The sequence below is a fragment of the Microtus oregoni genome, unplaced genomic scaffold (assembly GCF_018167655.1).
Source record: "Microtus oregoni isolate MIOR12 unplaced genomic scaffold, Mior012 000113F_000, whole genome shotgun sequence".
In the NCBI taxonomy this organism is placed as follows: domain Eukaryota; kingdom Metazoa; phylum Chordata; class Mammalia; order Rodentia; family Cricetidae; genus Microtus; species Microtus oregoni.
This window is the reverse complement of record NW_024544739.1, coordinates 230,346-257,938: the sequence shown is the minus strand read 5'-3', so window position 1 is coordinate 257,938 and position 27,593 is coordinate 230,346. Positions and strand designations below refer to the sequence as shown.

At 42.0% G+C, this 27,593-nt stretch overlaps 4 protein-coding genes across 4 annotated transcripts; all 4 read left to right on the top strand.

Moving 5' to 3' along the window:
* Positions 1-1,230: 1,230 nt before the first annotated feature.
* On the top strand, positions 1,231-1,989 carry LOC121443810 (spindlin-2-like; the record flags this gene model as incomplete). The annotated part of the gene is made up of 2 exons (XM_041645589.1): positions 1,231-1,642; positions 1,790-1,989. Coding segments are annotated over 2 exons (612 nt in total), but the record flags the coding sequence as incomplete, so codon positions are not given.
* Positions 1,990-9,480: 7,491 nt separating this feature from the next.
* LOC121443802 (spindlin-2-like) lies at positions 9,481-10,275 on the top strand (the record flags this gene model as incomplete). Its single annotated transcript, XM_041645579.1, has 2 exons — positions 9,481-9,928; positions 10,076-10,275. Coding segments are annotated over 2 exons (648 nt in total), but the record flags the coding sequence as incomplete, so codon positions are not given.
* Positions 10,276-17,753: 7,478 nt separating this feature from the next.
* LOC121443801 (spindlin-2-like) lies at positions 17,754-18,548 on the top strand (the record flags this gene model as incomplete). The annotated part of the gene is made up of 2 exons (XM_041645578.1): positions 17,754-18,201; positions 18,349-18,548. Coding segments are annotated over 2 exons (648 nt in total), but the record flags the coding sequence as incomplete, so codon positions are not given.
* A 7,476-nt stretch (positions 18,549-26,024) lies between these two features.
* LOC121443822 (spindlin-2-like) lies at positions 26,025-26,819 on the top strand (the record flags this gene model as incomplete). Its single annotated transcript, XM_041645597.1, has 2 exons — positions 26,025-26,472; positions 26,620-26,819. Coding segments are annotated over 2 exons (648 nt in total), but the record flags the coding sequence as incomplete, so codon positions are not given.
* Positions 26,820-27,593: the final 774 nt, after the last annotated feature.

Sequence of the window (27,593 nt, the reverse complement as noted above, 5' to 3'; positions counted from 1 at the left end):
CTTGATGATGTCACAAAGCTTTGGTTGGGGGTGGCAACACTGTTCCACATGAAGCACTAGTCTTCTGTGAAGTTGGGCTGACTATCTTCACGGTGGCTGAGGAGGTGAGTTCAGCTCTTGGGCTCCACAACTGTTCAACAGGATTAGGCAGCTGAACATTTCCAGAAGATGGAATCTGGAGAGCCAAGACATTTTCTTTTGGTAAATATGTTTAGGAAGAAACAGGGACCTCTGTAGTCCCAGAGAGGTTTCCTTCAAATCTCCTGTGAGTCTAAAATTTATGTTGTTAACAGCTTCTATATTTGATAGCTGTGGGGACAGTGAATGCCAGGTATTCTTCCCACTTTATCTTTGCTATCAATGTCCAATTCATCAGTTCACGAAAGGGGCGAAGATCCTCTTTGTCCATGTGTGTTTTAAAAGATATTAATTATTTCTAAATGGTGCTGTTGCCCAGATTAATGAGTCTTTATTTTTGCAGTTTGTCTCACAAAACTCACTTCTCTAGTGAAGACATGGAATGGCTTTATGTAGTAAACCTGCATCTGGATCAGGAGACACAATACATAGAACCAGTGGACTGGAGTGCCATGACCTTGGGCAGGTGGTTTTTGATCAACCACCTAACCAACAGCTTGAGTGGGAAGGAGAGAAGTGGCTGTCCTTTGAATTCTTTGCCATCTGTTCAGATTTTTCTTTCTCACTTTGGGCATAGGCATCCAGTCTCCTCTCATTGACACAGTCAGTCCAGAATTAGGTTTCTCAGTAGAGGTCCATTGCCTTTGGGCAGCAGGAATATGTCTCTGATACACATATACTGAGCTGTAGACAATAGTTTGAAAATTTCCTATGAATTTCTTAAGACCAAATTACATTTAGGCAGCCCAAATCTATTCAGCACTGCCTTTATCACCTTCCCCAAAGATCTTCCAGAAAAGAATCTTGACATCGCATCCTCCCCTTCTTAACCTTGCAGGCACTTATGGTGGAGGAAACCACTTTGTGTCTGATTGAAACTGAAGAATTCTTCCAATGCAGAGATTGGCAGCTATGAAGCCCAAGCACAGAAAGAGAGCCAAGAGACAGTGGAACAGGAGTGTTGTGGCCTATCTCAGTAAATCCACCACCATGATAAAGATGCCTCTTTGTATGAGATGCATGCCACCTCTCCAGAAGAAGAATGGGCCAACTCTCCAGAAGCAAAAACTGAGTAAGCCTTTTGAGGCCCTGGAGAATATTGTTGGCCGCCGAATTTCTCATGGCTGGAAGGAAGCCAATGAACCAGTCACCCAGTGGAAAGCCATCATTCTAGATCAACTGCCAACATATCCCTCTCTCTATTTGTTGAAATATGATGGGATTGATTGTGTCTATGGCTTGGAGCTTCACAGCGATGAAAGGATTTTAAACCTTAAGATCCTGCCTAATAATGTGCCATTTCCTCAGGTGACAGACACTCATCTGTCAAACACCATAGTTGGCAGAGCAGTGAAACATACATTCACGGGCACAAATGGCTCTAAGGAAGACTGGAATGGGATGGTCCTAGAGGAGGTGCCAATCTTGAAGACCTGGTTCTATATTACCTATAAGAAAGATCCGGTCTTGTGTATTTACCACCTCCTGGATGACTACCTTGAAGGCAACCTCCACATCATGCCAGGCTCTAAGGAGGAGTGCAGTGTCATGGTCCCAGATGAGGTGCAGACCAGGATGACCTGTTTCTACATTGTCAAGGAGAATGATCCAGTCCTGTACCTTTACCACCATCTTGATGATTCCATTGAAGGCAACATCCACATCATGCCTGAATGTCCTCCAGTAGAGGTGACTTTGGAATTAGGCAGGGATTCCTTGGCAGGCAAAGGTGTGCAGTACAAGAGAAAAGATGGAACTCAAGAGATAGGTAAAAGTATTTGCCAAGTTCCCACCAAACCTTCTGTGTATTTCATCAAGTTTAATAATGACTTCCATATCTATGTCTACGATTTGGTGAAGATCTGTTAAAGTGAAATTCTCAAAATTTGAGGGGCACACTTCAAACTGTGTTTGGGGAATGTGTTTTTTTCAGAGATACCGCAGGTCTTCTATTAATCCTGGTATTTTTTTCCAATGGAATATTCTTGCCCGAAAACTAAAAATTTGTGAACATGTTTTGTTCTTTGGTGAATGATGGATTATGTTTGGTGGATGGGACATCACAGAAATACATGCCTCAAAACAAAGCAGGATTTATGGTCTTTCCCCTTGGAGAGGATGGACTGGGAATGCTTGGTGTGGTAAAGGACAAGATGGCTGTCTATGGAGTAGTGGAGAGGGGACAAAAGTTGTAGGATCTCGGGGCGGGATAAAGCTTGAGGGAAAAACATGTCAACTGGAAAGATGTGACAGATATCAGAGTGAGGTATTGGGACTTAACAGGATAAAGAGTAGATTAATCAGGAAGGGACACAAATGTATACTCAAAATCAGAGGAAATTAGGTTTCATTTGATGAATAGTTTGATTCGTACTGGCTGTATGTCACTGGATGTTTGAACTCCATTGGAGCATGTTGAGTGACCAGGAGCCTCCTGCTTAGAGAAAAGTGTCTCCGCCCACTTGCTCTTCTGCAGTGGGATGGACGTCACGCTGTCTACTTCCTTTTGTCAGAATTCTGTCTGCCACCTACTTTGTCATGCCTGGATTCGGTATTCCTTGAACTCTCATTGGTCCTTTGCATGCCATCCAACCCTTGTGAGTTCATTTAAATAATTGCCCTGTCATATCTGGAAAACAGTGTTCCCTTTCATTGATCATGTTCTGTAGGACTTGGGCTATAAATCTCATCGACAGACGCATCCACACACAGGATAAACATGTACACATTGATGCCCACTAATGTGTGACATGCACACATATGATGAACGCACAGATCTCCATCAAATCAGTAAACGAGGGAATCCCTGATGCTAGGTGGAGTGTGGCAAAGACCCCACAAACCCATCAGACCCCCAAATACCAGTATGGTATTGATGTCTGACTCCCATCATGTAAGGATCCTGCCATCCTGTAACGGGGCGATTTTTGCTTCCTTGATCTTCACAAACTTGGTTAAAATGTTAGAGTTGTCAAACTGCCAGTTAGGGTCCAGCATGTAGATCAGCTGTCTCAGGTCAGGTGATTTGGCTACAGTTTGGGTGATAATTTATACCAGGGAATTCTGGTACACCCTCACCTCTTCTTCTCCCAGTCCTCATCATCACTCTTGTGGCTGGGCTTGGAGCACAAAGAAGGCAAAATGGAAAAATCCTCCTCCTCAGTGCAAAACAATGTCCATCTTTCATATGACCTGACTCTCACAGGGAATGCAGCACATTTTATCCTTCTAGGTCTCCTCATTCTTTGGTTCACTCATTTTTCCAATGAATGATTGAATTCATCCATTCTTCCATATCTCTCTCTCTCTTCTTCCTTCCCTTCTTCAATTTCCCCGTTTATAGTAGTAATTTGAGCAGCGGGGCTGCGTCCCCAGCACCATGGCCGCCTACCTAGCTTATGCCCCTAAATAAGAACACAAAAACTGTATTCTTTTAAACACTTCCTGGCCCAGTATTTTCAGCCTCTTAACCCATTTCTAATAATGTATGTTGCAGCATGAGGTGCGCTTACCAGGAAAGATTCAGCATGTCTGACCTGGTGGCTGTTTGCATTGCCATCTGCCTCAGGGAGCAGAGCTCCCGTGTCTGCCCGGGAGAGGGGTGCATGGCATCTCTGAGCTCACTTCCTCTTTCTAGCAGCATTCTGTTCTCTTTGCTCCTCCCACCTATGTTCTAACCTATCAAGGGAAGCAGATTCTTTATTTAATTAAGCAATGACCTTCTTCCATCACTTTATCCTTTCAACAGCTTGCCCAAATAAATCTTCCATGTCTCTTCTGTTGTATAATCTTTCATTTGTAAAGAATTTGCCCTCTTAGGGAAGGATTTTTCTGACATCTCTGTGGACGGAGGTCATATGAGGAAAGTCGTGATCCGTAATACCATATTGGGATAGCGGCAGTCCACAGACTCTCACCCTCTCTGAAAACAAAATAAGAACCTCCTTTCCAAAGCATCATGTCCTTAGATCCAAATTTTAAAGTCAAGGCACTTTCAAAATATCTATGTGGGATTAGTTCAGCAGCATTTATAAACAAATATCTTTTAGCAGCTATTGCTCCTTCCTCAGCATTCAAATGATTCAAACAGAGCACAATAGCATACAGTATCAAAATTCTCTGTGTATTTTCCATCTTTGTTAGCTTCAATTTAAGCTCTAATTTATTTTTCCTTTTTATTTTTTGCCTTTTGAGACATGTTCTCTGTATCTTTGACCTGGAATAACTCTGTAGAATAGGCTGTCCTTGAAGTTTCAGAGATCCACATGTCTCTGCCTCCCAGCATTGGGATCAAAGGTGTATGGTACTACACCTGAATTCAAGAGAGACCTGTTTGTCTCTGCCTTATCTGCACTGGGATTAAAGGTATGTGCTACCACACCATGAAGTTACAGAGGTCAATCTCTCTCTGCCTCCCAAGTGTTGGGATTAAAGGTGTGTACTACTACAACCAACAACTCTCTTCATTTTATTTTAACTTTAAGAACTTCAACTTTTAGCCTGCACATATTTTTAACACACTGTAAATCATTTAAAAATTTTCTTTGTCTTTGAATCTCTCTTTACTCAATATATCTCTTTGTTTTTTTGACCACATTAATCCTTAATTTACACAGCAATCTCAATATGACGAAAAGGTGGCTTTGCCTGCTAGATGTAGCCTATTCCTTAGCTTTCTGTCATTCCAACCTTATGGCTGAGGTACCGGCCAGAGCCGCATTCAGTGCCACAAGTCTACAGTGTTTCAAGGTCCTTGCCATCAAACAAGCTGCAAAAGACAACACTCAAGCCCTCTCTTTGTAGCTGGCCCTCCTGACTCAAACATTCAGAGTTTGTTCTGGCAGGATATCCCAGAATTCCGGCATTTTAAAACATCACAGTTTTTTTTTTCCTGCTACTGCTGAAAACAAACAAGCATTCAGCTGGCTTTTACCAACACCATTTAAATGTTTCGTGGCAGGACCACTTAACAGCAGCAGGGTTTTGCAGCTGAAGGTGAGTCAGGAATCTTCTCTTAAATGAGTGTGCTTGCTTGCTACTAGCAAGAAGTGCAGACCCGAGATATAGCTGCTAAAAAGAAAACATGCTTTACTTGTTCCCGGGCTTTCTCAGGCTTTCAGTGGATTCAGTTTTCCACATGTCTGAGTGCCATCCTGTAGTAATTTGAGCAGCGGAGCTGTGTAACCAGCACCAGGGCAGCCTCACTAGCTAATGTCCAGAAATAATTACACACAAACGATTCTTTTAAACACTGCCTGGCCCATTAGTTAAGCCTAATAACCCATTTCTAATAATCTATGTAGCATCACGAATGTGCTCACCAGGAAAGATTCAACAGGTCTAACCTGGTTGCTGGCTGCATTGCCCTCTGCCTCAGAGAGGAGAGCTATCATGTCTTCCCACGAGAGTGGATCATGGTGTCTCTGAGCACACTGCTTCTTGCTCCCAGCATTCTGTTCTCTTTCTCCTCCCACCTATGTTCTAAATTAACAGGGGAAGCAGTTTCTTTATTTAATTAAGCAATGAATTACTACCATCACTTTATCCTTTCAAGAGCTTGCCCTAATAAATCTTCCAAGTCTCTTCTGCTGTATAATCTTTCATTTGAAAAGAACTTGCCTTTTCAGGGGAGGATTTTTTTGACATCTCTGTGGATGGAGATCATATGAAGAGGATCAGATGAGCAACCATGACAACTCTTATGCTGTAGAGTTAGGTGGACCAGAGATTGATTGCTGACAATCCTGTTCTATGTGTCAGATGCCCATGAACTCTGCCCCTGTTGTCAGACACGCAGATATCAAGGTGGTCACACATACGTAACTCATTCAGTGTTCACAGACATTTATATTGAGTTTTAATAGATATATTAATATTTATATTGAGTCATTTATATTGAGTCTTGTCCTAAACTAATAAAAAAAAACAAGAATAGGAGAAGAGAGGAGCCTGAAGTAGGGCCTCCAAATGGGTCATTTGCAAAGGTAAGGTTTCCTGCCTCTATGTATGCTTTCTCCTTTCCTTAGTCAAATAATCCCCCACACCAGTTTAGAATTGTGATTAAAAGAATGATTATATCTTTAAAGGGCAAAAACTTACAGATGACCATCCCTGACAAATGCCCTCAGCGGGATCAGGACAGAAGCATAGAGGCCGGAAGGGAAACTGGAAGCAAGAGATCAAGCTGAAGGTAAATGTTGGTTTTTGAAAGAGAGAGAGACCACACCTCAATGGGCTGGTATATCAGTGGCTATTGGCTGAAGGAGAGGAAGAAACTCATGCAACACACTTATTTGGATATAGCAAAAAAAATGTTACTAGAAGGTGAGAAAAAAAAACTATTTTACTTTATTTATTTCAGTCCTTCCAGACACATCACAGAGATAGGATCTCTTCATGCATGAGAGTCTCCGATGATTTCCCTTTAAGAAAATTCCCACAAAACTCCCAATAACATCATCAGCATTCAACAACATGTCTATGATTGCTTTGCCTTGCCTTTGCTTCTCAGTAAATGATGTTGTTAGTTAATCTCTGCAAACTATGCAAATTTCCCTGTACCTAAATAGACAGAATTGACAGGTTATCTTAAACACAACAGGGAGTCACACTACGATGGAATGGGTTAATCATCACCAGTGTGGCAGTGACATATTTAGGATCTTTCCTTTGTCTAAAAATCACAGAGTTGTAAACATGATATGTTGTCATACAGATTTCTTAGGGTTTTTCCCCCTGGTGGTTTCCTTGGTATGCTTCCATAATTTTTGCCAGATCCAATCAGTTTTGCCATGCACTCTCAGCTCCACATCATTGTGTTCCCCTTATGTTCTAGTCCAGGCATTTTTGACATCTTGAAACTGTTGCAAGAGTATCTCATGTTCCACCTAAATGATTTGCAGTGTTATTTAGGCTGAGTTTATCTTCCATCCATGAGTTCATTGACTTTCCTTGGGCGTAATTCCTGGGACACTGAGCCTAACTCCTGGGGGATTCCTCTAGTTACTTCTCCTTGCTGAGACAGCTTACACACTCAGTACTACTATGACAGTATTTCTGTAGCAAACATTCTTCTCAAGATGAGAAGAAATTTCAATATTACAATCCATTTGTTTTTATTGTGATTTAAACACACACACGCACACACACACAAGTTAATGCACATACACTGATGATATTAATTGAGTCGGCCATTCTGTGGTTGTCAAGATCATTATCTCTCGAGGGGTTCTTAGAGGCATGGGGTGACCCCCAGAGGAACTTGGGTAGGTGAGGAGAGGTTGACTGCACTGTGCCATGTCTATAGTCACAATGGGTGCCTTATCCTATAGTCAGACTGATGACTATCTTGAATATCACCATAGAACTTTTGTATGGCCAAGATGGAGATCAAGTCAGGGTAAAAATCAGAAAACTAGATGGAGCTTCCAAGCTCCAGTTGAATAGCCGAATGATGGAGAATAAGAGCAAGGATGTCAGTAATAAAAATGACCCTCGGGCACTGAGACACTGTGCCCGAACAAAGGGGGTTTCAACTAAACCAATGGCCTGGGAATGAAAGAACATGGAATCAAAGTGGAAGCTCTGAATGTGGCTGACAATTGGACCAGACTGAGAAGCCAATGATAATGGCACTGACATTTGTCTGTACTTCATATACAGGGTTTTTTGTGATCCTTTCTATGTGGATGCTATCTTCCTAAATCTCAATGGATGAAGGGTAGGCTTGTACTTCAAACAGTTCAAGGAACACCACCCTCAATTTAAATTGGAGTAGGATTAGAGAGGTTTGGTGGGGGAGCGAGAAGAAAGTGGGAGGAGGAAACAAAGGGAAAATTTTGATATTCATTATTATGATGTAATATAAAAATCAATAGTAGATAACCAATAAAGAGATTGGAGCTAGAAAAAAAAACATTCATGTGAGTTGTTGACTCAGACACCAAAGACTTTTTTACAGAAAAGGCACAAAAAGAGATTGGGTTACCTGGCAAAATATGACTCATGTATTTGGGAAGATGAGTGAGGTTTTATTTTGGGTCTCCAGGGGGCTGTGTGAGCAGCATTATAGGACATGTATGCTGGATATTTCTGTGGGTTAGTAGGGAAGAAAACTGCCTATGAGGGGTTTAATGATCTAATTAGAGTCTTGATGATGTCACAAAGCTTTGGTTGGGGGTGGCAACACTGTTCCACATGAAGCACTAGTCTTCTGTGAAGTTGGGCTGACTATCTTCACGGTGGCTGAGGAGGTGAGTTCAGCTCTTGGGCTCCACAACTGTTCAACAGGATTAGGCAGCTGAACATTTCCAGAAGATGGAATCTGGAGAGCCAAGACATTTTCTTTTTGTAAATATGTTTAGGAAGAAACAGGGACCTCTGTAGTCCCAGAGAGGTTTCCTTCAAATCTCCTGTGAGTCTAAAATTTATGTTGTTAACAGCTTCTATATTTGATAGCTGTGGGGACAGTGAATGCCAGGTATTCTTCCCACTTTATCTTTGCTATCAATGTCCAATTCATCAGTTCACGAAAGGGGCGAAGATCCTCTTTGTCCATGTGTGTTTTAAAAGATATTAATTATTTCTAAATGGTGCTGTTGCCCAGATTAATGAGTCTTTATTTTTGCAGTTTGTCTCACAAAACTCACTTCTCTAGTGAAGACATGGAATGGCTTTATGTAGTAAACCTGCGTCTGGATCAGGAGACACAATACATAGAACCAGTGGACTGGAGTGCCATGACCTTGGGCAGGTGGTTTTGGATCAACCACCTAACCAACAGCTTGAGTGGGAAGGAGAGAAGTGGCTGTCCTTTGAATTCTTTGCCATCTGTTCAGATTTTTCTTTCTCACTTTGGGCATAGGCATCCAGTCTCCTCTCATTGACACAGTCAGTCCAGAATTAGGTTTCTCAGTAGAGGTCCATTGCCTTTGGGCAGCAGGAATATGTCTCTGATACACATATACTGAGCTGTAGACAATAGTTTGAAAATTTCCTATGAATTTCTTAAGACCAAATTACATTTAGGCAGCCCAAATCTATTCAGCACTGCCTTTATCACCTTCCCCAAAGATCTTCCAGAAAAGAATCTTGACATCGCATCCTCCCCTTCTTAACCTTGCAGGCACTTATGGTGGAGGAAACCACTTTGTGTCTGATTGAAACTGAAGAATTCTTCCAATGCAGAGATTGGCAGCTATGAAGCCCAAGCACAGAAAGAGAGCCAAGAGACAGTGGAACAGGAGTGTTGTGGCCTATCTCAGTAAATCCACCACCATGATAAAGATGCCTCTTTGTATGAGATGCATGCCACCTCTCCAGAAGAAGAATGGGCCAACTCTCCAGAAGCAAAAACTGAGTAAGCCTTTTGAGGCCCTGGAGAATATTGTTGGCCGCCGAATTTCTCATGGCTGGAAGGAAGCCAATGAACCAGTCACCCAGTGGAAAGCCATCATTCTAGATCAACTGCCAACATATCCCTCTCTCTATTTGTTGAAATATGATGGGATTGATTGTGTCTATGGCTTGGAGCTTCACAGCGATGAAAGGATTTTAAACCTTAAGATCCTGCCTAATAATGTGCCATTTCCTCAGGTGACAGACACTCATCTGTCAAACACCATAGTTGGCAGAGCAGTGAAACATACATTCACGGGCACAAATGGCTCTAAGGAAGACTGGAATGGGATGGTCCTAGAGGAGGTGCCAATCTTGAAGACCTGGTTCTATATTACCTATAAGAAAGATCCGGTCTTGTGTATTTACCACCTCCTGGATGACTACCTTGAAGGCAACCTCCACATCATGCCAGGCTCTAAGGAGGAGTGCAGTGTCATGGTCCCAGATGAGGTGCAGACCAGGATGACCTGTTTCTACATTGTCAAGGAGAATGATCCAGTCCTGTACCTTTACCACCATCTTGATGATTCCATTGAAGGCAACATCCACATCATGCCTGAATGTCCTCCAGTAGAGGTGACTTTGGAATTAGGCAGGGATTCCTTGGCAGGCAAAGGTGTGCAGTACAAGAGAAAAGATGGAACTCAAGAGATAGGTAAAAGTATTTGCCAAGTTCCCACCAAACCTTCTGTGTATTTCATCAAGTTTAATAATGACTTCCATATCTATGTCTACGATTTGGTGAAGATCTGTTAAAGTGAAATTCTCAAAATTTGAGGGGCACACTTCAAACTGTGTTTGGGGAATGTGTTTTTTTCAGAGATACCGCAGGTCTTCTATTAATCCTGGTATTTTTTTCCAATGGAATATTCTTGCCCGAAAACTAAAAATTTGTGAACATGTTTTGTTCTTTGGTGAATGATGGATTATGTTTGGTGGATGGGACATCACAGAAATACATGCCTCAAAACAAAGCAGGATTTATGGTCTTTCCCCTTGGAGAGGATGGACTAGGAATGCTTGGTGTGGTAAAGGACAAGATGGCTGTCTATGGAGTAGTGGAGAGGGGACAAAAGTTGTAGGATCTCGGGGCGGGATAAAGCTTGAGGGAAAAACATGTCAACTGGAAAGATGTGACAGATATCAGAGTGAGGTATTGGGACTTAAGAGGATAAAGAGTAGATTAATCAGGAAGGGACACAAATGTATACTCAAAATCAGAGGAAATTAGGTTTCATTTGAATAATAGTTTAATTCGTACTGGCTGTAAGTCACTGGATGTTTGAACTCCACTGGAGCATGTTGAGTGACCAGGAGCCTCCTGCTTAGAGAAAAGTGTCTCCGCCCACTTGCTCTTCTGCAGTGGGATGGACGTCACGCTGTCTACTTCCTTTTGTCAGAATTCTGTCTGCCAACTACTTTGTCATGCCTGGATTCGTTATTCCTTGAACTCTCATTGGTCCTTTGCATGCCATCCAACCCTTGTGAGTTCATTTAAATAATTGCCCTGTCATATCTGGAAAACAGTGTTCCCTTTCATTGATCATGTTCTGTAGGACTTGAGCTATAAATCTCATCGACAGACGCATCCACACACAGGATAAACATGTACACATTGATGCCCACTAATGTGTGACATGCACACATATGATGAACGCACAGATCTCCATCAAATCAGTAAACGAGGGAATCCCTGATGCTAGGTGGAGTGTGGCAAAGACCCCACAAACCCATCAGACCCCCAAATACCAGTATGGTATTGATGTCTGACTCCCATCATGTAAGGATCCTGCCATCCTGTAACGGGGCGATTTTTGCTTCCTTGATCTTCACAAACTTGGTTAAAATGTTAGAGTTGTCAAACTGCCAGTTAGGGTCCAGCATGTAGATCAGCTGTCTCAGGTCAGGTGATTTGGCTACAATTTGAGTGATAACTTATACCAGGGAATTCTGGTACACCCTCACCTCTTCTTCTCCCAGTCCTCATCATCACTCTTGTGGCTGGGCTTGGAGCACAAAGAAGGCAAAATGGAAAAATCCTCCTCCTCAGTGCAAAACAATGTCCATTTTTCATATGACCTGACTCTCACAGGGAATGCAGCACATTTTATCCTTCTAGGTCTCCTCATTCTTTGGTTCACTCATTTTTCCAATGAATGATTGAATTCATCCATTCTTCCATCTCTCTCTCTCTCTCTCTCTCTCTCTCTCTCTCTCTCTTCTTCCTTCCCTTCTTCAATTTCCCCGTTTATAGTAGTAATTTGAGCAGCGGGGCTGCGTCCCCAGCACCATGGCCGCCTACCTAGCTTATGCCCCTAAATAAGAACACAAAAACTGTATTCTTTTAAACACTTCCTGGCCCAGTATTTTCAGCCTCTTAACCCATTTCTAATAATGTATGTTGCAGCATGAGGTGCGCTTACCAGGAAAGATTCAGCATGTCTGACCTGGTGGCTGGTTGCATTGCCATCTGCCTCAGGGAGCAGAGCTCCCGTGTCTGCCCGGGAGAGGGGTGCATGGCATCTCTGAGCTCACTTCCTCTTTCTAGCAGCATTCTGTTCTCTTTGCTCCTCCCACCTATGTTCTAACCTATCAAGGGAAGCAGATTCTTTATTTAATTAAGCAATGACCTTCTTCCATCACTTTATCCTTTCAACAGCTTGCCCAAATAAATCTTCCATGTCTCTTCTGTTGTATAATCTTTCATTTGTAAAGAATTTGCCCTCTTAGGGAAGGATTTTTCTGACATCTCTGTGGACGGAGGTCATATGAGGAAAGTCGTGATCCGTAATACCATATTGGGATAGCGGCAGTCCACAGACTCTCACCCTCTGTGAAAACAAAATAAGAACCTCCTTTCCAAAGCATCATGTCCTTAGATCCAAATTTTAAAGTCAAGGCACTTTCAAAATATCTATGTGGGATTAGTTCAGCAGCATTTATAAACAAATATCTTTTAGCAGCTATTGCTCCTTCCTCAGCATTCAAATGATTCAAACAGAGCACAATAGCATACAGTATCAAAATTCTCTGTGTATTTTCCATCTTTGTTAGCTTCAATTTAAGCTCTAATTTATTTTTCCTTTTTATTTTTTGCCTTTTGAGACATGTTCTCTGTATCTTTGACCTGGAATAACTCTGTAGAACAGGCTGTCCTTGAAGTTTCAGAGATCCACATGTCTCTGCCTCCCAGCATTGGGATCAAAGGTGTATGGTACTACACCTGAATTCAGAGAGACCTGTTTGTCTCTGCCTTCTCTGCACTGGGATTAAAGGTATGTGCTACCACACCATGAAGTTACAGAGGTCAATCTCTCTCTGCCTCCCAAGTGTTGGGAGTAAAGGTGTGTACTACTACAACCAACAACTCTCTTCATTTTATTTTAACTTTAAGAACTTCAACTTTTAGTCTGCACATATTTTTAACACACTGTAAATCATTTAAAAATTTTCTTTGTCTTTGAATCTCTCTTTACTCAATATATCTCTTTGTTTTTTTGACCACATTAATCCTTAATTTACACAGCAATCTCAATATGACGAAAAGGTGGCTTTGCCAGCTAGATGTAGCCTATTCCTTAGCTTTCTGTCATTCCAACCTTATGGCTGAGGTACCGGCCAGAGCCGCATTCAGTGCCACAAGTCTACAGTGTTTAAAGGTCCTTGCCATCAAACAAGCTGCAAAAGACAACACCCAAGCCCTCTCTTTGTAGCTGGCCCTCCTGACTCAAACATTCAGAGTTTGTTCAAGCAGGATATCCCAGAATTCCGGCATTTTAAAACATCACAGTTTTTTTTTTTCCTGCTACTGCTGAAAACAAACAAGCATTCAGCTGGCTTTTACCAACACCATTTAAATGTTTCGTGGCAGGACCACTTAACAGCAGCAGGGTTTTGCAGCTGAAGGTGAGTCAGGAATCTTCTCTTAAATGAGTGTGCTTGCTTGCTACTAGCAAGTAGTGCAGACCCGAGATATAGCTGCTAAAAAGAAAACATGCTTTACTTGTTCCCGGGCTTTCTCAGGCTTTCAGTGGATTCAGTTTTCCACATGTCTGAGTGCCATCCTGTAGTAATTTGAGCAGTGGAGCTGTGTAACCAGCACCAGGGCAGCCTCACTAGCTAATGTCCAGAAATAATTACACACAAACGATTCTTTTAAACACTGCCTGGCCCATTAGTTAAGCCTAATAACCCATTTCTAATAATCTATGTAGCATCACGAGTGTGCTCACCAGGAAAGATTCAACAGGTCTAACCTGGTTGCTGGCTGCATTGCCCTCTGCCTCAGAGAGGAGAGCTATCACATCTTCCCACGAGAGTGGATCATGGTGTCTCTGAGCACACTGCTTCTTGCTCCCAGCATTCTTTTCTCTTTCTCCTCCCACCTATGTTCTAAATTAACAGGGGAAGCAGTTTCTTTATTTAATTAAGCAATGAATTACTACCATCATTTTAAACTTTCAAGAGCTTGCCATAATAAATCTTCCATGTCTCTTCTGCTGTATAATCTTTCATTTGAAAAGAACTTGCCTTTTCAGGGGAGGATTTTTTTGACATCTCTGTGGATGGAGATCATATGAAGAGGATCAGATGAGCAACCATGACAACTCTTATGCTGTAGAGTTAGGTGGACCAGAGATTGATTGCTGACAATCCAGTTCTATGCGTCAGATGCCCATGAACTCTGCCCCTGTTGTCAGACACGCAGACATCAAGGTTGTCACACATACGTAACTCGTTCAGTGTTCACAGACATTTATATTGAGTTTTAGTCTTGTCCTAAACTAATAAAAAAAAAACAAGAATAGGAGAAGAGAGGAGCCTGAAGTAGGGCCTCCAAATGGGTCATTTGCAAAGGTAAGGTTTCCTGCCTCTATGTATGCTTTCTCCTTTCCTTAGTCAAATAATCCCCCACACCAGTTTAGAATTGTGATTAAAAGAATGATTATATCTTTAAAGGGCAAAAACTTACAGATGACCATCCCTGACAAAAGCCCTCAGCGGGATCAGGAAAGAAGCATAGAGGCCGGAAGGGAAACTGGAAGCAAGAGATCAAGCTGAAGGTAAATGTTGGTTTTTGAAACAGAGAGAGACCACACCTCAATGGGCTGGTATCTCAGTGGCTATTGGCTGAAGGAGAGGAAGAAACTCAAGCAACACACTTATTTGGATATAGCAAAAAAAAAATGTTACTAGAAGGTGAGAAAAAAAAACTATTTTAGTTTATTTATTTCAGTCCTTCCAGACACATCACAGAGATAGGATCTCTTCATGCATGAGAGTCACTGATGATTTCCCTTTAAGAAAATACCCACAAAACTCCCAATAACATCATCAGCATTCAACAACATGTCTATGATTGCTTTGCCTTGCCTTTGCTTCTCAGTAAATGATGTTGTTAGTTAATCTCTGCAATCTATGCAAATTTCCCTGTACCTAAATAGACAGAATTGACAGGTTATCTTAAACACAACAGGGAGTCACACTACGATGGAATGGGTTAATCATCACCAGTGTGGCAGTGACATATTTAGGATCTTTCCTTTGTCTAAAAATCACAGAGTTGTAAACATGATATGTTGTCATACAGATTTCTTAGGGTTTTTCCCCCTGGTGGTTTCCTTGGTATGCTTCCATAATTTTTGCCAGATCCAATCAGTTTTGCCATGCACTCTCAGCTCCACATCATTGTGTTCCCCTTATGTTCTAGTCCAGGCATTTTTGACATCTTGAAACTGTTGCAAGAGTATCTCATGTTCCACCTAAATGATTTGCAGTGTTATTTAGGCTGAGTTTTATCTTCCATCCATGAGTTCATTGACTTTCCTTGGGCGTAATTCCTGGGACACTGAGCCTAACTCCTGGGGGATTCCTCTAGTTACTTCTCCTTACTGAGACAGCTTACACACTCAGTACTACTATGACAGTATTTCTGTAGCAAACATTCTTCTCAAGATGAGAAGAAATTTCAATATTACAATCCATTTGTTTTTATTGTGATTTAAACACACACACACACACACACACAAGTTAATGCACATACACTGATGATATTAATTGAGTCGGCCATTCTGGGGTTGTCAAGATCATTATCTCTCGAGGGGTTCTTAGAGGCATGGGGTGACCCCCAGAGGAACTTGGGCAGGTGAGGAGAGGTTGACTGCACTGTGCCATGTCTATAGTCACAATGGGTGCCTTATCCTATAGTCAGACTGATGACTATCTTGAATATCACCATAGAACTTTTGTATGGCCAAGATGGAGATCAAGTCAGGGTAAAAATCAGAATACTAGATGGAGCTTCCAAGCTCCAGTTGAATAGCCGAATGATGGAGAATAAGAGCAAGGATGTCAGTAATAAAAATGACCCTCGGGCACTGAGACTGTGCCCGAACAAAGGGGGTTTCAACTAAACCAATGGCCTGGGAATGAAAGAACATGGAATCAAAGTGGAAGCTCTGAATGTGGCTGACAATTGGACCAGACTGAGAAGCCAATGATAATGGCACTGACATTTGTCTGTACTTCATATACAGGGTTTTTTGTGATCATATTCTATGTGGATGCTATCTTCCTAAATCTCAATGGATGAAGGGTAGGCTTGTACTTCAAACAGGTCAAGGAACACCACCCTCAATTTAAATTGGAGTAGGATTAGAGAGGTTTGGTGGGGGAGCGAGAAGAAAGTGGGAGGAGGAAACGAAGGGAAAATTTTGATATTCATTATTATGAAGTAATATAAAAATCAATAGTAGATAACCAATAAAGAGATTGGAGCTAGAAAAAAAACATTCATGTGAGTTGTTGACTCAGACACCAAAGACTTTTTTACAGAAAAGGCACAAAAAGAGATTGGGTTACCTGGCAAAATATGGCTCATGTATTTGGGAAGATGAGTGAGGTTTTATTTTGGGTCTCCAGGGGGCTGTGTGAGCAGCATTATAGGACATGTATGCTGGATATTTCTGTGGGTTAGTAGGGAAGAAAACTGCCTATGAGGGGTTTAATGATCTAATTAGAGTCTTGATGATGTCACAAAGCTTTGGTTGGGGGTGGCAACACTGTTCCACATGAAGCACTAGTCTTCTGTGAAGTTGGGCTGACTATCTTCACGGTGGCTGAGGAGGTGAGTTCAGCTCTTGGGCTCCACAACTGTTCAACAGGATTAGGCAGCTGAACATTTCCAGAAGATGGAATCTGGAGAGCCAAGACATTTTCTTTTTGTAAATATGTTTAGGAAGAAACAGGGACCTCTGTAGTCCCAGAGAGGTTTCCTTCAAATCTCCTGTGAGTCTAAAATTTATGTTGTTAACAGCTTCTATATTTGATAGCTGTGGGGACAGTGAATGCCAGGTATTCTTCCCACTTTATCTTTGCTATCAATGTCCAATTCAGCAGTTCACGAAAGGGGCGAAGATCCTCTTTGTCCATGTGTGTTTTAAAAGATATTAATTATTTCTAAATGGTGCTGTTGCCCAGATTAATGAGTCTTTATTTTTGCAGTTTGTCTCACAAAACTCACTTCTCTAGTGAAGACATGGAATGGCTTTATGTAGTAAACCTGCGTCTGGATCAGGAGACACAATACATAGAACCAGTGGACTGGAGTGCCATGACCTTGGGCAGGTGGTTTTGGATCAACCACCTAACCAACAGCTTGAGTGGGAAGGAGAGAAGTGGCTGTCCTTTGAATTCTTTGCCATCTGTTCAGATTTTTCTTTCTCACTTTGGGCATAGGCATCCAGTCTCCTCTCATTGACACAGTCAGTCCAGAATTAGGTTTCTCAGTAGAGGTCCATTGCCTTTGGGCAGCAGGAATATGTCTCTGATACACATATACTGAGCTGTAGACAATAGTTTGAAAATTTCCTATGAATTTCTTAAGACCAAATTACATTTAGGCAGCCCAAATCTATTCAGCACTGCCTTTATCACCTTCCCCAAAGATCTTCCAGAAAAGAATCTTGACATCGCATCCTCCCCTTCTTAACCTTGCAGGCACTTATGGTGGAGGAAACCACTTTGTGTCTGATTGAAACTGAAGAATTCTTCCAATGCAGAGATTGGCAGCTATGAAGCCCAAGCACAGAAAGAGAGCCAAGAGACAGTGGAACAGGAGTGTTGTGGCCTATCTCAGTAAATCCACCACCATGATAAAGATGCCTCTTTGTATGAGATGCATGCCACCTCTCCAGAAAAAGAATGGGCCAACTCTCCAGAAGCAAAAACTGAGTAAGCCTTTTGAGGCCCTGGAGAATATTGTTGGCCGCCGAATTTCTCATGGCTGGAAGGAAGCCAATGAACCAGTCACCCAGTGGAAAGCCATCATTCTAGATCAACTGCCAACATATCCCTCTCTCTATTTGTTGAAATATGATGGGATTGATTGTGTCTATGGCTTGGAGCTTCACAGCGATGAAAGGATTTTAAACCTTAAGATCCTGCCTAATAATGTGCCATTTCCTCAGGTGACAGACACTCATCTGTCAAACACCATAGTTGGCAGAGCAGTGAAACATACATTCACGGGCACAAATGGCTCTAAGGAAGACTGGAATGGGATGGTCCTAGAGGAGGTGCCAATCTTGAAGACCTGGTTCTATATTACCTATAAGAAAGATCCGGTCTTGTGTATTTACCACCTCCTGGATGACTACCTTGAAGGCAACCTCCACATCATGCCAGGCTCTAAGGAGGAGTGCAGTGTCATGGTCCCAGATGAGGTGCAGACCAGGATGACCTGTTTCTACATTGTCAAGGAGAATGATCCAGTCCTGTACCTTTACCACCATCTTGATGATTCCATTGAAGGCAACATCCACATCATGCCTGAATGTCCTCCAGTAGAGGTGACTTTGGAATTAGGCAGGGATTCCTTGGCAGGCAAAGGTGTGCAGTACAACAGAAAAGATGGAACCCAAGAGATAGGTAAAATTATTTGCCAAGTTCCCACCAAACCTTCTGTGTATTTCATCAAGTTTAATAATGACTTCCATATCTATGTCTACGATTTGGTGAAGATCTGTTAAAGTGAAATTCTCAAAATTTGAGGGGCACACTTCAAACTGTGTTTGGGGAATGTGTTTTTTTCAGAGATACCGCAGGTCTTCTATTAATCCTGGTATTTTTTTCCAATGGAATATTCTTGCCCGAAAACTAAAAATTTGTGAACATGTTTTGTTCTTTGGTGAATGATGGATTATGTTTGGTGGATGGGACATCACAGAAATACATGCCTCAAAACAAAGCAGGATTTATGGTCTTTCCCCTTGGAGAGGATGGACTGGGAATGCTTGGTGTGGTAAAGGACAAGATGGCTGTCTATGGAGTAGTGGAGAGGGGACAAAAGTTGTAGGATCTCGGGGCGGGATAAAGCTTGAGGGAAAAACATGTCAACTGGAAAGATGTGACAGATATCAGAGTGAGGTATTGGGACTTAAGAGGATAAAGAGTAGATTAATCAGGAAGGGACACAAATGTATACTCAAAATCAGAGGAAATTAGGTTTCATTTGAATAATAGTTTAATTCGTACTGGCTGTAAGTCACTGGATGTTTGAACTCCACTGGAGCATGTTGAGTGACCAGGAGCCTCCTGCTTAGAGAAAAGTGTCTCCGCCCACTTGCTCTTCTGCAGTGGGATGGACATCACGCTGTCTACTTCCTTTTGTCAGAATTCTGTCTGCCACCTACTTTGTCATGCCTGGATTCGGTATTCCTTGAACTCTCATTGGTCCTTTGCATGCCATCCAACCCTTGTGAGTTCATTTAAATAATTGCCCTGTCATATCTGGAAAACAGTGTTCCCTTTCATTGATCATGTTCTGTAGGACTTGGGCTATAAATCTCATCGACAGACGCATCCACACACAGGATAAACATGTACACATTGATGCCCACTAATGTGTGACATGCACACATATGATGAACGCACAGATCTCCATCAAATCAGTAAACGAGGGAATCCCTGATGCTAGGTGGAGTGTGGCAAAGACCCCACAAACCCATCAGACCCCCAAATACCAGTATGGTATTGATGTCTGACTCCCATCATGTAAGGATCCTGCCATCCTGTAACGGGGCGATTTTTGCTTCCTTGATCTTCACAAACTTGGTTAAAATGTTAGAGTTGTCAAACTGCCAGTTAGGGTCCAGCATGTAGATCAGCTGTCTCAGGTCAGGTGATTTGGCTACAATTTGAGTGATAACTTATACCAGGGAATTCTGGTACACCCTCACCTCTTCTTCTCCCAGTCCTCATCATCACTCTTGTGGCTGGGCTTGGAGCACAAAGAAGGCAAAATGGAAAAATCCTCCTCCTCAGTGCAAAACAATGTCCATTTTTCATATGACCTGACTCTCACAGGGAATGCAGCACATTTTATCCTTCTAGGTCTCCTCATTCTTTGGTTCACTCATTTTTCCAATGAATGATTGAATTCATCCATTCTTCCATCTCTCTCTCTCTCTCTCTCTCTCTCTCTCTCTCTCTCTCTCTTCTTCCTTCCCTTCTTCAATTTCCCCGTTTATAGTAGTAATTTAAGCAGCGGGGCTGCGTCCCCAGCACCATGGCCGCCTACCTAGCTTATGCCCCTAAATAAGAACACAAAAACTGTATTCTTTTAAACACTTCCTGGCCCAGTATTTTCAGCCTCTTAATCCATTTCTAATAATGTATGTTGCAGCATGAGGTGCGCTTACCAGGAAAGACTCAGCATGTCTGACCTGGTGGCTGGTTGCATTGCCATCTGCCTCAGGGAGCAGAGCTCCCGTGTCTGCCCGGGAGAGGGGTGCATGGCATCTCTGAGCTCACTTCCTCTTTCTAGCAGCATTCTGTTCTCTTTGCTCCTCCCACCTATGTTCTAACCTATCAAGGGAAGCAGATTCTTTATTTAATTAAGCAATGACCTTCTTCCATCACTTTATCCTTTCAACAGCTTGCCCAAATAAATCTTCCATGTCTCTTCTGTTGTATAATCTTTCATTTGTAAAGAATTTGCCCTCTTAGGGAAGGATTTTTCTGACATCTCTGTGGACGGAGGTCATATGAGGAAAGTCGTGATCCGTAATACCATATTGGGATAGCGGCAGTCCACAGACTCTCACCCTCTGTGAAAACAAAATAAGAACCTCCTTTCCAAAGCATCATGTCCTTAGATCCAAATTTTAAAGTCAAGGCACTTTCAAAATATCTATGTGGGATTAGTTCAGCAGCATTTATAAACAAATATCTTTTAGCAGCTATTGCTCCTTCCTCAGCATTCAAATGATTCAAACAGAGCACAATAGCATACAGTATCAAAATTCTCTGTGTATTTTCCATCTTTGTTAGCTTCAATTTAAGCTCTAATTTATTTTTCCTTTTTATTTTTTGCCTTTTGAGACATGTTCTCTGTATCTTTGACCTGGAATAACTCTGTAGAACAGGCTGTCCTTGAAGTTTCAGAGATCCACATGTCTCTGCCTCCCAGCATTGGGATCAAAGGTGTATGGTACTACACCTGAATTCAGAGAGACCTGTTTGTCTCTGCCTTCTCTGCACTGGGATTAAAGGTATGTGCTACCACACCATGAAGTTACAGAGGTCAATCTCTCTCTGCCTCCCAAGTGTTGGGAGTAAAGGTGTGTACTACTACAACCAACAACTCTCTTCATTTTATTTTAACTTTAAGAACTTCAACTTTTAGCCTGCACATATTTTTAACACACTGTAAATCATTTAAAAATTTTCTTTGTCTTTGAATCTCTCTTTACTCAATATATCTCTTTGTTTTTTTTGACCACATTAATCCTTAATTTACACAGCAATCTCAATATGACGAAAAGGTGGCTTTGCCAGCTAGATGTAGCCTATTCCTTAGCTTTCTGTCATTCCAACCTTATGGCTGAGGTACCGGCCAGAGCCGCATTCAGTGCCACAAGTCTACAGTGTTTCAAGGTCCTTGCCATCAAACAAGCTGCAAAAGACAACACCCAAGCCCTCTCTTTGTAGCTGGCCCTCCTGACTCAAACATTCAGAGTTTGTTCAAGCAGGATATCCCAGAATTCCGGCATTTTAAAACATCACAGTTTTTTTTTTCCTGCTACTGCTGAAAACAAACAAGCATTCAGCTGGCTTTTACCAACACCATTTAAATGTTTCGTGGCAGGACCACTTAACAGCAGCAGGGTTTTGCAGCTGAAGGTGAGTCAGGAATCTTCTCTTAAATGAGTGTGCTTGCATGCTACTAGCAAGTAGTGCAGACCCGAGATATAGCTCCTAAAAAGAAAACATGCTTTACTTGTTCCCGAGCTTTCTCAGGCTTTCAGTGGATTCAGTTTTCCACATGTCTGAGTGCCATCCTGTAGTAATTTGAGCAGTGGAGCTGTGTAACCAGCACCAGGGCAGCCTGACTAGCTAATGTCCAGAAATAATTACACACAAACGATTCTTTTAAACACTGCCTGGCCCATTAGTTAAGCCTAATAACCCATTTCTAATAATCTATGTAGCATCACGAGTGTGCTCACCAGGAAAGATTCAACAGGTCTAACCTGGTTGCTGGCTGCATTGCCCTCTGCCTCAGAGAGGAGAGCTATCACATCTTCCCACGAGAGTGGATCATGGTGTCTCTGAGCACACTGCTTCTTGCTCCCAGCATTCTTTTCTCTTTCTCCTCCCACCTATGTTCTAAATTAACAGGGGAAGCAGTTTCTTTATTTAATTAAGCAATGAATTACTACCATCATTTTATCCTTTCAAGAGCTTGCCATAATAAATCTTCCATGTCTCTTCTGCTGTATAATCTTTCATTTGAAATGAACTTGCCTTTTCAGGGGAGGATTTTTTTGACATCTCTGTGGATGGAGATCATATGAAGAGGATCAGATGAGCAACCATGACAACTCCTATGCTGTAGAGTTAGGTGGACCAGAGATTGATTGCTGACAATCCTGTTCTATGCGTCAGATGCCCATGAACTCTGCCCCTGTTGTCAGACACGCAGACATCAAGGTTGTCACACATACGTAACTCGTTCAGTGTTCACAGACATTTATATTGAGTTTTAGTCTTGTCCTAAACTAATAAAAAAAAACAAGAATAGGAGAAGAGAGGAGCCTGAAGTAGGGCCTCCAAATGGGTCATTTGCAAAGGTAAGGTTTCCTGCCTCTATGTATGCTTTCTCCTTTCCTTAGTCAAATAATCCCCCACACCAGTTTAGAATTGTGATTAAAAGAATGATTATATCTTTAAAGGGCAAAAACTTACAGATGACCATCCCTGACAAAAGCCCTCAGCGGGATCAGGAAAGAAGCATAGAGGCCGGAAGGGAAACTGGAAGCAAGAGATCAAGCTGAAGGTAAATGTTGGTTTTTGAAACAGAGAGAGACCACACCTCAATGGGCTGGTATCTCAGTGGCTGTTGGCTGAAGGAGAGGAAGAAACTCAAGCAACACACTTATTTGGATATAGCAAAAAAAAATGTTCCTAGAAGGTGAGAAAAAAAAACTATTTTAGTTTATTTATTTCAGTTCTTCCAGACACATCACAGAGATAGGATCTCTTCATGCATGAGAGTCACTGATGATTTCCCTTTAAGAAAATACCCACAAAACTCCCAATAACATCATCAGCATTCAACAACATGTCTATGATTGCTTTGCCTTGCCTTTGCTTCTCAGTAAATGATGTTGTTAGTTAATCTCTGCAAACTATGCAAATTTCCCTGTACCTAAATAGACAGAATTGACAGGTTATCTTAAACACAACAGGGAGTCACACTACGATGGAATGGGTTAATCATCACCAGTGTGGCAGTGACATATTTAGGATCTTTCCTTTGTCTAAAAATCACAGAGTTGTAAACATGATATGTTGTCATACAGATTTCTTAGGGTTTTTCCCCCTGGTGGTTTCCTTGGTATGCTTCCATAATTTTTGCCAGATCCAATCAGTTTTGCCATGCACTCTCAGCTCCACATCATTGTGTTCCCCTTATGTTCTAGTCCAGGCATTTTTGACATCTTGAAACTGTTGCAAGAGTATCTCATGTTCCACCTAAATGATTTGCAGTGTTATTTAGGCTGAGTTTTATCTTCCATCTATGAGTTCATTGACTTTCCTTGGGCGTAATTCCTGGGACACTGAGCCTAACTCCTGGTGGATTCCTCTAGTTACTTCTCCTTACTGAGACAGCTTACACACTCAGTACTACTATGACAGTATTTCTGTAGCAAACATTCTTCTCAAGATGAGAAGAAATTTCAATATTACAATCCATTTGTTTTTATTGTGATTTAAACACACACACACACACACAAGTTAATGCACATACACTGATGATATTAATTGAGTCGGCCATTCTGGGGTTGTCAAGATCATTATCTCTCGAGGGGTTCTTAGAGGCATGGGGTGACCCCCAGAGGAACTTGGGTAGGTGAGGAGAGGTTGACTGCACTGTGCCATGTCTATAGTCACAATGGGTGCCTTATCCTATAGTCAGACTGATGACTATCTTGAATATCACCATAGAACTTTTGTATGGCCAAGATGGAGATCAAGTCAGGGTAAAAATCAGAAAACTAGATGGAGCTTCCAAGCTCCAGTTGAATAGCCGAATGATGGAGAATAAGAGCAAGGATGTCAGTAATAAAAATGACCCTCGGGCACTGAGACTGTGCCCGAACAAAGGGGGTTTCAACTAAACCAATGGCCTGGGAATGAAAGAACATGGAATCAAAGTGGAAGCTCTGAATGTGGCTGACAATTGGACCAGACTGAGAAGCCAATGATAATGGCACTGACATTTGTCTGTACTTCATATACAGGGTTTTTTGTGATCATATTCAATGTGGATGCTATCTTCCTAAATCTCAATGGATGAAGGGTAGGCTTGTACTTCAAACAGGTCAAGGAACACCACCCTCAATTTAAATTGGAGTAGGATTAGAGAGGTTTTGTGGGGGAGCGAGAAGAAAGTGGGAGGAGGAAACGAAGGGAAAATTTTGATATTCATTATTATGAAGTAATATAAAAATCAATAGTAGATAACCAATAAAGAGATTGGAGCTAGAAAAAAAACATTCATGTGAGTTGTTGACTCAGACACCAAAGACTTTTTTACAGAAAAGGCACAAAAAGAGATTGGGTTACCTGGCAAAATATGGCTCATGTATTTGGGAAGATGAGTGAGGTTTTATTTTGGGTCTCCAGGGGGCTGTGTGAGCAGCATTATAGGACATGTATGCTGGATATTTCTGTGGGTTAGTAGGGAAGAAAACTGCCTATGAGGGGTTTAATGATCTAATTAGAGTCTTGATGATGTCACAAAGCTTTGGTTGGGGGTGGCAACACTGTTCCACATGAAGCACTAGTCTTCTGTGAAGTTGGGCTGACTATCTTCACGGTGGCTGAGGAGGTGAGTTCAGCTCTTGGGCTCCACAACTGTTCAACAGGATTAGGCAGCTGAACATTTCCAGAAGATGGAATCTGGAGAGCCAAGACATTTTCTTTTTGTAAATATGTTTAGGAAGAAACAGGGACCTCTGTAGTCCCAGAGAGGTTTCCTTCAAATCTCCTGTGAGTCTAAAATTTATGTTGTTAACAGCTTCTATATTTGATAGCTGTGGGGACAGTGAATGCCAGGTATTCTTCCCACTTTATCTTTGCTATCAATGTCCAATTCAGCAGTTCACGAAAGGGGCGAAGATCCTCTTTGTCCATGTGTGTTTTAAAAGATATTAATTATTTCTAAATGGTGCTGTTGCCCAGATTAATGAGTCTTTATTTTTGCAGTTTGTCTCACAAAACTCACTTCTCTAGTGAAGACATGGAATGGCTTTATGTAGTAAACCTGCGTCTGGATCAGGAGACACAATACATAGAACCAGTGGACTGGAGTGCCATGACCTTGGGCAGGTGGTTTTGGATCAACCACCTAACCAACAGCTTGTGTGGGAAGGAGAGAAGTGGCTGTCCTTTGAATTCTTTGCCATCTGTTCAGATTTTTCTTTCTCACTTTGGGCATAGGCATCCAGTCTCCTCTCATTGACACAGTCAGTCCAGAATTAGGTTTCTCAGTAGAGGTCCATTGCCTTTGGGCAGCAGGAATATGTCTCTGATACACATATACTGAGCTGTAGACAATAGTTTGAAAATTTCCTATGAATTTCTTAAGACCAAATTACATTTAGGCAGCCCAAATCTATTCAGCACTGCCTTTATCACCTTCCCCAAAGATCTTCCAGAAAAGAATCTTGACATCGCATCCTCCCCTTCTTAACCTTGCAGGCACTTATGGTGGAGGAAACCACTTTGTGTCTGATTGAAACTGAAGAATTCTTCCAATGCAGAGATTGGCAGCTATGAAGCCCAAGCACAGAAAGAGAGCCAAGAGACAGTGGAACAGGAGTGTTGTGGCCTATCTCAGTAAATCCACCACCATGATAAAGATGCCTCTTTGTATGAGATGCATGCCACCTCTCCAGAAAAAGAATGGGCCAACTCTCCAGAAGCAAAAACTGAGTAAGCCTTTTGAGGCCCTGGAGAATATTGTTGGCCGCCGAATTTCTCATGGCTGGAAGGAAGCCAATGAACCAGTCACCCAGTGGAAAGCCATCATTCTAGATCAACTGCCAACATATCCCTCTCTCTATTTGTTGAAATATGATGGGATTGATTGTGTCTATGGCTTGGAGCTTCACAGCGATGAAAGGATTTTAAACCTTAAGATCCTGCCTAATCATGTGCCATTTCCTCAGGTGACAGACACTCATCTGTCAAACACCATAGTTGGCAGAGCAGTGAAACATACATTCACGGGCACAAATGGCTCTAAGGAAGACTGGAATGGGATGGTCCTAGAGGAGGTGCCAATCTTGAAGACCTGGTTCTATATTACCTATAAGAAAGATCCGGTCTTGTGTATTTACCACCTCCTGGATGACTACCTTGAAGGCAACCTCCACATCATGCCAGGCTCTAAGGAGGAGTGCAGTGTCATGGTCCCAGATGAGGTGCAGACCAGGATGACCTGTTTCTACATTGTCAAGGAGAATGATCCAGTCCTGTACCTTTACCACCATCTTGATGATTCCATTGAAGGCAACATCCACATCATGCCTGAATGTCCTCCAGTAGAGGTGACTTTGGAATTAGGCAGGGATTCCTTGGCAGGCAAAGGTGTGCAGTACAACAGAAAAGATGGAACCCAAGAGATAGGTAAAATTATTTGCCAAGTTCCCACCAAACCTTCTGTGTATTTCATCAAGTTTAATAATGACTTCCATATCTATGTCTACGATTTGGTGAAGATCTGTTAAAGTGAAATTCTCAAAATTTGAGGGGCACACTTCAAACTGTGTTTGGGGAATGTGTATTTTTCAGAGATACCGCAGGTCTTCTATTAATCCTGGTATTTTTTTCCAATGGAATATTCTTGCCCGAAAACTAAAAATTTGTGAACATGTTTTGTTCTTTGGTGAATGATGGATTATGTTTGGTGGATGGGACATCACAGAAATACATGCCTCAAAACAAAGCAGGATTTATGGTCTTTCCCCTTGGAGAGGATGGACTGGGAATGCTTGGTGTGGTAAAGGACAAGATGGCTGTCTATGGAGTAGTGGAGAGGGGACAAAAGTTGTAGGATCTCGGGGCGGGATAAAGCTTGAGGGAAAAACATGTCAACTGGAAAGATGTGACAGATATCAGAGTGAGGTATTGGGACTTAAGAGGATAAAGAGTAGATTAATCAGGAAGGGACACAAATGTATACTCAAAATCAGAGGAAATTAGGTTTCATTTGAATAATAGTTTAATTCGTACTGGCTGTAAGTCACTGGATGTTTGAACTCCACTGGAGCATGTTGAGTGACCAGGAGCCTCCTGCTTAGAGAAAAGTGTCTCCGCCCACTTGCTCTTCTGCAGTGGGATGGACGTCACGCTGTCTACTTCCTTTTGTCAGAATTCTGTCTGCCACCTACTTTGTCATGCCTGGATTCGGTATTCCTTGAACTCTCATTGGTCCTTTGCATGCCATCCAACCCTTGTGAGTTCATTTAAATAATTGCCCTGTC